The following is a 12,165-nucleotide window of genomic DNA, read 5'->3' as shown; positions in this document are numbered from 1 at the left end:
CGCTTGGGGAGCCTCTGTCCCAGGCAGGGTTAACTCCAGAAAGCACCCTGTTACCTGTCCAGGTCCAGGCCACACCCACCTTGGGTTTTGTGTCCCCACCCTGGATGGGAGGGAGGCTGTGTATTTATGGAAAGACTTAATCCCTCTGCCGGCCCCAAGGAGGCTGAAACCTCCACCAGGCTAATCTCCTCTCCCTGGAAGCCTTTCTCTTGGCCAGTGGGGTGCTCTCCGTGGCCCCTGAGCCTGAGGTTGAGAACACCTCTGGACTTCCCCTCAGTGGCCACAGAAAGACAGCGGTGCTATTTAATGTTTATTGAGCACTAAATGATGGTACCCATCACCTGCGTTTTCTGTTTTCATTCTCTGACCTAATACTGTTATCTCCATTTTACAGATGAGGACACAGAGGCTTGTAAAGATAAAGTGACTGATCCAAGGTCACGCACGGGCCGGTAAGTGGCAAGGCCGGGCCTTGGACCCCTAGCCCTCACAGTGTAGGACCGCCAAGTACAAGCCTTCCCCCATGAAAATATTGTTAATGTATAATATACACACAATAATGTGTACACATTAAAAGTGTACACCCAGATCAAGAAACAGAAATTCCCCCAGGAACCCACTCATACCCCATGGAGCCGCAGTCTCCCCTGGGAGCCGTGGGTGGTTCTGTGTGTACCACAGGCAGTGTCACATTGTAGTTACTTTTTATTTGGTGCAAAGAACACAGTAGTTTACTTTTCTCTTTGCACTGCAAACCTGCAGGGAGTGACTAGGAGTTTGTGACTCCTAACTTCAAGGCTGCTGTAAAAACAATGACCTGTTTTCTACTTAACCCCATGATTAATTAACCATTAGCCTAACTTCTAGGACAATACCCCTTACTCTGAAACATTTTTATTGATGTATAAGGTAGGGAAAGTTGCACAAATCCTGAGTGTTGAGTTTAACCTCAGAGGCCCCGAGGTGGCAGTGGGCGAGTATTGTGCTCAGACTTACATCGTCAGTCAGCCGAAGGCCACGGCTAGACCCCAGGTGGCCCGAGACCCTGTCCGGTGACAGCGAAGCGGGTGGGGATTTTGGTGGGCACCTTGCCCCTGCCCCCAGGCCCATCCTCTTTTGCTTCCTGTTGGCAAGCAGCTGTGGGCCAGGCAAGTGCCTCCTGCAGGTGTGTGGGCTAAAGCCAGGGAGAGGCTCGTGTTTGCACTGTGTACCAGGATGGGAGGCATGTTAACGCTTGTAGCATCTGTTCCCGGCACAGTCCCTTTGGCTGGTATTGCAGGAATTCTAATCCTGTTGCAAAAGGAAAGTGCCCTTTTTAAAAAAGGAAGAAAACCAAGATGTGTTGCGTGCCTGCTGGGAGCCCTGATTGGCCAGTCTGTTAGTACGTCTTCCCTGTGTTTGCAGTAAGGAAACAGGCACGGAGGGCTTGCCCAGACTCCCCCAGCTGGGAGGGGAACCTGATTCCATCTGGTCTGGTGGGTCCACCCACCTAGGCAAAGGGTCACATTCCTCAGCTATGATTCTTCACACCTGCCCTCTCCTTGGTCCTCAAGTGAGATCTTGGTTCAGGGCGTGAGGCCCTGTGCCTGGGCTGAGTCATGACCTCCACGGGGCTATTCTGATTTCATCTGGGAGGTTGACTCCACAGAGACCAAGTTCAGGCTTCTAGCCCGATTCTGCCTTTCATTGACTTTCCCTCTCTAGGCCTCCAGGGCCTCATCTGGGAAACCCAGGTGACAACCCTTGTGTAGGGTTGCCAGGTTTAGCAAATAAAAATACAGGCCGCCCAGTTCAACGTGAATTGCAGATAAATGATGGGTGTTGATTGGTAGGAGTATGTCCCATGAGTAGTCGGGCATCCTGTATTTTATTTGACCGGTTCCAGTTCCAGATCTGCAGGATTCATGCCAGGAGGGGTTTTATTTCATCCTCTACAGCCCAACCTCCATGATCCACCAAAGCAGAAACTGAAGGGAATCAGCCTACATTGGCCGGAATTCTACAAGCAGGGTCCCTTCAGCCCTTGAGTGGTTCTTGTGTCTCCGGTACACAGTGCTACATCTTCTTTACTTTTTACTTTGTGCAGGGAACATGTTTGTTTACTGTTCTCTTCGCATTGCAAACCTGCAGGGCGTGAGCTGGCCAGCACTCACGGCTGCAAGCTGGTAGTTTGTGGCTCTTCCCTGCAAGGCGGCTATAAAGACAGTAATGGACACCTTGGCCAAGTATGTCCTTTCCCCTGGAGATGCCCATGGCTTTAGAGAGGCCGTGTGGGGTGCAAAGCAGCAGATATCCCATCTCTCTCTCCACCTCTCAGGGGAGGGGCAGACCCCCTGCAGGAGGAAGTAAGTTTTTATCACTCGCTGCCCATCCCTGTCACCAGAGAGGATCCTGTCATGGCCATTTGGCTTTAGGGAGATTTTTATGCCTGGGTGCAAGAAAGAACCTGTTCTAACTCAAGCTGTTGTGCAAATAAGTAACAATCTGATATTTTGAATGGAACATAAACAGACCCCGATTCAATATGAAAGGGAGGTTTTTCACACTCCTGCGAATGTGTGAAAGAGAGAGAACATTTATACCTAAACTAGCAGTTCTCTTGGGTCCGACTGCTTTCCTACCATCGTGCCAAGCTAAGGGGGCCCCTCTCATGAAATCTTTCCTTTCCGCCCATTAAATCTTTATTTTCTAATTACAAAAATGTGTATCTTTGTAACAAATTCAGACGGTATAGACCTCCGCGAGTAGAATGGTAGACACTGAAGCCGTGTGGTGAGATCAGCCGGGCTATGGGCTGCGGCTCCCTGGCCGCTTGACCGCTTGGAGCTCCGTTCCCTCCCATGTACAGTGGGGCTGGGGATGATGTTATCTCATCGGGTGTTGTCAGGGTTAGGGACTTTTGTAATGGGCTCGGCCTCTTGAAAGCATTAGCCTGACGTCTGTCAGCTGTTAGTGTCGTGATGGTGGCGTATGGGGGGATGTAGCCCCACTCCCCACGGTTAGGCGTCGGTATGGCTGCCGTTTGGACAGATGAAGCCTCAAGCTTGCCTTCCTCATTGCCAGACATCCCACCCCACCCCACGTACGGGGGGTGTCCCCCACAAAGGCATCTGCCGTCCCTGCAGGGGGCTGCCCCCCCAGCCCACTCACGAAGGGAGTGGAGTGGATGGGGCTCTGTCCACAGTCCTACATAAATCACCCTGGGGAACGATTCCTCCTGCTGCGACAGGCCACACCTCGGAATCCGGGACCACGTGGCAGGGTGCCCCTGGTTCTCTTCCCACGCAGCACCCTCAGAGGGTGCTGAATGGTGACATTACGACATGTATGGTTGACAGTGAGGTGATGATGACGGTGACACCTGTCCCAGGCCCTGTCCTGGAGGCTGGGCCCGGATGCCTCATGAGGACGCAGAGCCCGAGAGGCAGAGCGTCAGCGTCTCAGGCTCAGAGAGGTGAATGACTGGCCTAAGGTCACACAGCTTGCACAGACCCCCAGTTCCTCTCAGCCACTCCCAAGCCCCATCACCTTCCTTCTGCCCGTGTGGGGCGTTACAGCAGCGTGCACTGGCATAAGAAAAGTCGGTTAGTGAAAACTCCATTGGGGAGTTTTAGAAACCAGAGATAGAATCACTACACGTAGACAAGACCTCCTGATGCCACATTTGCCTGACCCTGGCACAGCTTCCTGTCCCCCAGTGTCCCCTGAATCCAGGCTGCCAGGTCCTCTTCCTCCTCCTTCTTTCTTTCCCTGAGTGTTTTGAGATAGGCATTTACTTTATTTATTTATTTATTTTTGGCAGCGTTGGGTCTTTGTTGCTGCACACAGGCTTTCTCTAGTTGTGGCGAGCGGGGGCTGCTCTTCGTTGCGGTGCGCGGTCTTCTCGTTGCGGTGGCTTCTCGTTGCGGAGCACGGGCTCTAGGCGCGCGGGCTTCAGTAGTTGTGGCACGTGGGCTCAGTAGTTGTGGCTCGCGGGCTCTAGAGCGCAGGCTCAGTAGTTGTGGCGCATGGGCTTAGTTGCTCCACGGCATGTGGGATCTTCTCGGACCAGGGCTCGAACCCGTGTCCCCTGCACTGCAGGCGGATTCTTAACCACTGCGCCACCAGGGAAGCCTCCAGAGACAGGTATTTTTAAAGTCACAAGACAACTTTGGGGACAAAACCCATCAATTCAGGACAATTTTCTGGGAGGAACAGTGTGACACAGCGCCTTCCCCCAGCCAGAGCTGCAGTCCCTGGACGCCCCTCCAGCCACATCAGGGAAGTTGTAGGAAAGCCCGATCTGATGCTCCAACTGCGGATATGATGCTCAAACTGCGGGGGCTGGGTAACTGCTGCTGAGCTGCAGTTGAGCTGCTCTCTGCTTTCCTTTCCTTTGTTGAATGCTTCTCTTGAAATAGTTTCAAGCTTGCAGAAAACTTGCAGGAACAGGAGGTGCTACTGTATATCCTTCACTGTTTAGCCACAGTTGCTTTATGGGCTTGAGGCGCGTTAAGATTTCTGGCCAAACTCTGTGAGTTAAGCTGCAGAAATGATGGCCCTGGAACCTGAACACTTCAGCGTGTGTTTCCTAAGAACAAGGACCGTCTCTTGCAAAATACAGCCCAACGATCAAAATCAGAAAACTCGACATTGGCCTCATACTGTCACCTCCTAGGCAGTTGTCTTTCTTTTGACCATTCTGTTACTTTTCAAACAGACACAAAAGTATGTCACGAACTCCCATGTCCCAGCTTCAACAGTAGATGGCGTCCCCAATCCCCCCCCACATCACTGCTGCTGTTTTTCTGTTGTATTTTACAGCGAAGTCCTGACATCACTTTATCAGTGAGGACTTAAGCGTGAATCACTGTTTTATAAACCCTGCGCTGGGATGTGTTGTAAACTCTCTTGGGTGGGCTGTGACCAGCAGTTACCGGAGACAGAATGGAAGAGCCATAGACTATGAAATCAGAGTGCTGCCCACAGCGTCTGTACAGTTGTGATGTTAAGTGTGCCTAGCAGGGGTCTTGACCTCAGGGGCAGACCGCTGGGCAGGAGACCCAGCTTGGGGGGGAGGGGTAGGGTGGGCAGAGACGATGGGGTTGAAAACATGGGCTTGAAATTCCGATCCCACCATCTGCTCCCCATACGACCTTTCTGCAGGTTAACTAATAACCTCTTGGTGCCTCAGTTTCCCCATCAGCAAAGTGAGGGTAGGAATGGTCCCAATCTCACCGGGCTGTTGTGAGGCTTAACTGACCATGAATCTCTGTCAGGTTGCTCTGGAGGGTGCTGGGCACATAGTGGATGCTCAGAAAGGTGCCCAAAGGTGCCCAGTATTCCCATAGGTCTGCTCTCGGGCTCTCTCTTCTCTAGCCCCAGTCCCCCTTTCCCCTAAGGAAGGATGCACTCTCCCTGGCATCTCATCTTGCACATTAGAGTCCCCCCACTGCCCCCCACCCCGGGAGCTTTTGAAAATCCCAGTGCCAGGCCGCACCCCAGGCCAGTTAGCAGGAATCTGTGGGGGAGGGACCCAGGCATCGGTGTTTTTGTAAAGCGCCCGGCGACTCTCTCACGCTGCTCAGAGCATCACCTGGTTCTCATTGGGATGCAGCTCCTGAGCCTGCGGGCGGGGCGGGGTCTGAGCGCCTACATTTTTCACAGCCTCCCCGTGGTGGTACTGATGCTGCTGGACCAGGAGCAGCTCTGAGCCGCGAGGCCCTGGCGAAGAGGCTCCAGCGGGAAACCACCGCCTCCCTCCCCTCCATCACTGTCATATATAATAGCAGCCGACACTGCTGGGACCTTTGCTGTGCGCCGCGCGCAGAGCAAAGCCCTTTCACAGTCACCCCCTCCCGACACCCAGTCCTCAATTGACACCAGTGCACGCGCATCAGCCCCGTTTTACAGACGAGGAGAGTGAAGTCTTGGCAGGTTAAGAAACCTGCCTGCGGTCACATGGCTGAGCCAGGCTCTGGTCCCAGCCAGGGAAACGTTTCCCTTAGCACACAGCTGTTCTGAATCTGTTCCCAAAGGTGTCTCTCTGTCCGCCCTCCCTTTCTTTCCCTCTCTCCCTCCCTCTCTCTCCCTCCCTCTCTCCCAACCCCTTTCTCCCTCTCTCCCTCCCCCCTCCCCCTCCCCCTTTCTCCCTCTCTCCCTCCCCCCTCCCCCTTTCTCCCTCTCTCCCTCTCCTTCCCCTCTTCCCTCCCTCCTAGCCCCCCAGGCCATCCCTTAGTGGACGTCTCCTGTCCACCTCCTACCGGCCCACAAGTTCAACCTGGCTAAAATTGAAGCCTTTATCTCGGCCCCTCCTCCAGACTGACCCCTCTCGGGGTCCCACTCTCTCACAAGCCTGAGCCTGTGCATCACGCCAACTTCCAGCTGCTTCTCCCTCCGTACCCTCACTGCCCCGCTGTCTTCACCACTCAGGCTCCACAGTTTCTGGCCCAGAGCCGAGCTGCTCTGACCTCAACAAGCACGTGGATCTCGAGGGGCCTTGTTAAAATGCTGATTCTGGCTCAGTGCATCCAGGTGGAGCTGAGATGCTGCATTGTTAACAAGCTCCTGGGGGTGCCAAGGCTGCTGGTAGCGAGGGCCTGGCGGGGGGGGAGACCGGCCTGCACAGCCCCCTAGAATGTGGAGGCTCCTACGAGCGCTCACAATAACCTCTGAACTATGTAACCAGCCTCCAGAGACCCCACGGTCCGGCTCAGCTTTGGCCCTTCTGTGGCCTGTACCTGCCCGCCCCCCCCCCCGCCCCGCCCTCTGTTTCCTCTGGGCCGTGGCACATTCTGTTCCTGCAACCTGGAAGGCTGTTTCCTGCTTGGCTCACTCCTGTCTTTGGGGACATGGTCCCCAGACCTCCCAGGCTGGGGCAGGAACCCTCCTCTGGCCTCCTGGCATCCATCAGCTTCCCCTGGGCTCACCACGCCTCTGTTGGTGCCAGTTTGCCTACATTCAGGTGCGGGGCCCCATGTGGCCTTGAATCCACTTGTGTTGGGTCTTCTGAGACCAGATGCCAGGATGGGAAATGTGCAAGAAATGTATCAATAAGGGAAATAGGGAAGGGGGCTGGGAGGTCTGAGCCCAAGGAATAGCGAGGCAGAGAAAGCAAGAAAGGGCTGGGGAGTATCCAAGGACAGCTGGCAAAGCCAGAGGTGGCCGTCAGGGGCGCCTGCCTTGGATCTCGGCCTCGTGCAGGACAAAGAGACGACGGGCTTGCGAGCACAAGGGCCCATCAAAGATCTGTGGGCGCTGCTCGCGGCCACCCCCCACCGCAGCCAGCCTAGCACACAGGTGTGTCCCTGGGAGGGAAGGGATCCCTGCCTTCACCCTCTCAGAGACCCGAGGACCCTCTGAGGTAGAAATAAGAGCCTGCAAGAGCCTCACAGACCCCTGTGGGGTGGCCCCAGCCAGGGGTCAGGGCAGTAGCAGCTTGGAATCCCAGCTCCACTCCGTCTAGTAAGCTGGGTGGCCTCAGGCAGCTGCTGCCACCTCTCTGAGCCTTGATTTCCACACCCGTAAAACGGGGGCAGTAATAGCACCTCCCAGGGGTGCAACTGAGGGTTGAGTGTCAAGCCGCTGCCTCTGTTCACCCATCAACTACTTGGAATGCTCAGGACCATCACCTTGCAGGGAGATCATGGGAAATTTTAACACTGGGGACTGGGTTCCCTTCATCTGTTAGATCTCTGAAGAATTTGCATTTTAGAAGAGGGGCAGCGTTGTAACAAAAGGCACACCCATTTTGCGAGCTCAGGGCCCCCCAGCAGCCCCACCCAGGGCCCCCTTGTCCCCAAAGCCGGCCACGCTCTGCTGGTTCTGCCTCATCAGCCCGGGCCAGGCCTCACCGGCACCTTCACCAGCTCGGCCGCCGCTCTGGGCCTCCTCCAGTATATTTAGCTTTGAGGCGCCTGAAAGTTTTTTCCACCAGCACACCCTCGTCTCTGAGCAAATTCAGCCCAGCTGTAGCGGGCAAGCGCCGCCTTGGCCGCGGTTTCTCTCCGCGCTACTTCCTGTTGTGCACCCATCAGGCCGGGGGCGGGGCCTGGCCACGCGTGGCCGATACAAACAAGCCTCTCCTCTCCGCAGGCTGCAGAGGCACCGACATGGGGCTGAAGCTGACCTGCCTGAAAGGTAAGCGGGTGGCTCTCCCTCCAGCTCTTAACGGGGGCGGGGGAGGTGGGGTGAGGCAGGAGAGAGGGTAGACCCTGAGACCCCAGTGTTGCTGCGCCTGAGACCCACTAAAGGCAGCACCTGCACACAGTAGGCGCCATAGGAGTGCGTGCTCCGACTCTGAGCACTCCTCCAGGGCTTCCGTTTCCCTGGAGCTGAGTGATGGGGGAACGTCCCAGGGCCCCCCACGCTTTGGTTGCCCCGTCGGAGGGATGAATCCCAGGCTGTGCAGAGTCAAGGGGGTAAGAGGTCCTGGAGGAAGGTGCCACGCCCGCACGGGGGCGTTCTCTGTCCACCCCAAGGGCCTGTTATCACTGAGATAGGTGGTCCCACCTGCCGGGTGCTGGGGAAGGAGGGCTGGGAGAGGGGAAAGGCCAGCGGGGAGAAAGTTCTAGGACACAAGAGTCATTGACGGGTGACGTAGGCACTGGCAGAGGCAGCCCAGACCTCCGTCTTGTGCTCTGGACCTTTCCGTCCAGCGTCTGGATGTCCCAGGGGCACCTCAGACCCACACGGCCCACGCGAAGTTCATTATTGGGTGACAAATGCTCCCACCCCACGTCTCCCCAGCCTGAAGTCTGGGAGTCGCCCTGGTGGCCCCTCGCCCACGTACAGCGTGCCCACCAGCCCCTGACTCCCCGCCTGCCTGTCTCAGGCCTTCCCCCAGCTCCATCCCTCTGCCATAGGAAGTCAGGAGGTATGGGAGGGGGCCCCCCCCCCAGGATGAGGGACCAGCCTTCAGGTGCTGCTGCTGGGATGAGTGAGCTCCAGTGAGCCTCTGGTTGGCCCTCAGAGGGGGACAGGGCATCTTGATGGATAGCTCCTCCAAGACTGTGGGCCAGTGGGGAGCAGTGGTCCCCCGGATGAGCCGGGGGAGGTGTTTGTTGAGCGGGCATCCGGGAGGGTTAGCTCCAAACGCTTGGAGCTCAAGGACCCTTTTCCCTTAGATTTTGCTATGGGTCTCCCCAGTGCTGGGCACAGAGCAGGCGTCCAGGCCAAGCTTTTTGTTTTGGTTTTTGATTGTGGTAAAATATACATAACATAAAATGTGCCATCTTAACCATTTTTAGGCATACAATTCAGTGGCATCGAGTACATTCACATTGTTGTGCATCCATCCCACCATTCGTCTCCAGAACTTCTCCATCTTCTCCAACTGAAACTCTGTCCTCATTAAACACTGACTCACCCTTCCCCTCCCCCAGCCCTGACACCTACAACCTACTTTCCGTCTCTGAATTTGCCCCCTTCGGGTGCCTCACTAAGTGGAATCATACGGCCTCTGTCCTTTTGTGTCTGGCTTAACTTCACTCAGCATAATGGGGAAGCTTCGTCCATGTTGTAGCAGGTGTGTCAGAATATCCTTCCTTTTCATGGCTGAATAATATTCCGTTGTGTGTGTAGACCACGTTTGGTTTATCCGTTTATCCCTTGATGGAGACTGGGCTGTTCCCATACTTGGCTGTTGTGTCAGGACATGTTTGACAAACCAAGACCCTGGAAGGGCCTCTGGGGACCACTTGCCTTCCAGCCCGAGGCTGGGAGTCGGCCAGGGGAGGAGACCCAGGAGCTACAGATGCTGAGAATCCCTGGGAGAGCCCCCCACCTGCAGGACTGAAGCCCGGGCAGCAGGCTGAGTGCTCCTGGGCTGGGAGCTTTTAGAAGGGCCCTGGCGGAGCTGAGTGCTGGGAGGGGTACGGGAGTTGGCGGCCCCGAGCGAGGGGCGCTTATGCATCTTTCATCACTGGCTCTCTGGAGCTGGCCCACCGCCTTCTCCCTCCCCCAGCCCCACCCAGCCTTGGTCTCTGGAGGTGACGAGGCCCACGCAGGGTTAGGTGTGACTCAGGGCACAGGGGTTGGGGGGGCACAGAACCCCTCTCCCTGTGCTTAACCAGGATGACCCAGGCCCCCCAGCCCAGGAGCCCTGGGTCCTCCTCCTCTTCGGAACCTCTTTCTTACGGGAGACTGTGGAGGGCTGGATCCCTGCGCCCGTGAAGTTCACGGTTATCTGTGTCCCTTCCCTCGCTGCCCACAGGTGTGGTTTCGCCTAGTTGTCGGTGCTGGGACGTGCAGTTTGTGCACTGTCTTCTATTTATTTTTTATTTAATGTTGGGTGCGAGTGCTGTATTTCTCCAGCCAGTATCACTTTCACAATTCTTTAATGCCTGTGTGTGTCCAGTTCTGCCAAGAGTGGGTCTTTGGGTTGTTTCCAGCGTGTTGCTTTTGTGGATCATGTCATTTTGATCATCTTTGCTTTCTAACTTTTTAAAATTATTATTTGTTTGAGATAAATTCCAGAAATCAGAATGACCTGGTCAAGTAGTATGGATAAATGGTGGCTTCTTCCTGGGGGCTTGGCCCAGGCAAGGCCCTTTTCTGTGCATTCTGAGTGGGTCAATTCATCCATGCCTCCTCCCACCACGAAGTGAGTACTTCCAGGATTCCCAGTTTCCAGGTGAGGAAGCTGAGGAACAGAGAGGTCATGTAGTTGCCCGGGGCCACACAGCTGGGACCCAGGTGGGATTGGAACCCAGGCGGGCTGTCCCTGAAGCCTGGCTTTAGCCTCCGCTGGTATGGCCTCTTCAGAGGAAAACATTTTAATTCAAGGCTTGAAGTGACCACTGTAGCCAGAGGCTTTATCCACCCGCTCTTTTAAATCTTCACATTAACCCTATAAGATGGTGTTTTAGTTTCCTGGGGCCATTGTAACAAATTACCGCAAACTAGGGGGCTTAAAACCACAGAAATCTATTTTCTCACAGTTCTGGAGTCCAGAAGTCTGAAATCAGAGTGTCAGCGGGGCCGTGCTCCCTCTCGGGGCTCGAGGGGAGAATCCTTCCTGCCTCTTCTGGCTCCTGTGGGTTCCAGGCGTCCTTGGCTTGTGGCCGCATCCCTCCTGCCTCTGCCTCCGTCTTCCCACGGCCTCCTCCCCTGTGTGTCCCTGTGTCCTTTCTCTTAGGAAGACATTGCTCTCTCCTCTGTCTTATGAAGACACCCATCTTTGGACTTAAATCCAGGATAATTGCATCACAAGATCCTTAACTAACTACATCTGCAAAGACCTTATTTCCAAATAAGGTCATATTTTGAAGTTCTGGGTAGATGTGAATTTGGAGGGAACTCTACTCCACCCACCACAAGTCACTTCACCTCTGAGCCTCCTGCGTGTGGGACAAGAACGTAGCTCCCTGTCTTATTTTTAGAACACGCTCATTGCCTGTCTGGCAATAAAGACTCAGCCCAAGGTGGGCGATCACGAGAGTGTGACATGGGAGAGAGCAGCACAGCTGGGCCAAAATCCTTTTGTTTCTGGTTCCAAAGGAGGGTGGGCACAGCGGGACATTTTGGGTGGGGTCCTTGTCTCAAGGGCCTGGCTGTAGCAGCTGTGACCTGTGGGGACGGTCCGCTGTCCAGAGAGCACCTCCCTCGCACCTTCTCACGTAAGGGCTGACGTGTCTGTCCCCGTGATCCGGGCCCTGTTCCCTAAGCGTCTTCCCCCAGTTTGCTCATCTCATCCTCACTACAGCTGGACAGTGTAGGTAACGTTACAGATGGGGAGACCGAGGCACAGGGACCGAGGCAGGAGGTGCTTGGCTCAGCAGGCGGTGGGGAGGGGGGAGTGCTTTTCCTTGTCGCTAGCATGCTCTGTCCCGGTCGGCCTCAGGTGGCGCTGCCAGGAAACAACATGATGGGGCCGTGTGGCTCTCAGCGGGGCGTCCCCAACCTGAAGCCTGTACTTAACATCTTGCATTAGTATGGTACATTCATTACAGTCAGTGAATCGATACAGATACATTATTTTAACTAAAGTCCATGCTTTATTCTAATTTCCTAGTTTTTTCCTAGTTTAGTCATCATGTCTCCTTAGGCCCCTCTGGGCTGGGCCAGTTTCTCAGAAGTTCCTTGTCTTTGTGACCTTGACTGTCCTGAGGAGGAGTGGTCAGGTGCTTTGTAGGATGCCCCACTGTGGAGATTCGGCTGACGTCGGGGCTTTTTTATAGTCTCTTT

General features: G+C 55.1%; 1 protein-coding gene across 1 annotated transcript in view; it reads left to right on the top strand.

Moving 5' to 3' along the window:
- The first annotated feature begins 392 nt into the window (after positions 1–392).
- Positions 393–12,165, top strand: part of C19H16orf74 (chromosome 19 C16orf74 homolog) — a 28,461-nt gene continuing 16,688 nt past the window's right edge. Inside the window, exons 1-2 of the mRNA XM_059904962.1 lie at positions 393–452; positions 8,074–8,118. Coding sequence (XP_059760945.1) covers positions 8,091–8,118 — 28 coding nt within the window. The 5' untranslated portion in view covers positions 393–452; positions 8,074–8,090. The remainder of the gene's footprint in view (positions 453–8,073; positions 8,119–12,165) is intronic.

This window comes from Balaenoptera ricei, chromosome 19 (assembly GCF_028023285.1).
Source record: "Balaenoptera ricei isolate mBalRic1 chromosome 19, mBalRic1.hap2, whole genome shotgun sequence".
Lineage (NCBI taxonomy): Eukaryota > Metazoa > Chordata > Mammalia > Artiodactyla > Balaenopteridae > Balaenoptera > Balaenoptera ricei.
Note: the sequence above shows the minus strand (reverse complement) of the source record. Positions and strands in the feature narration are given on the sequence as shown.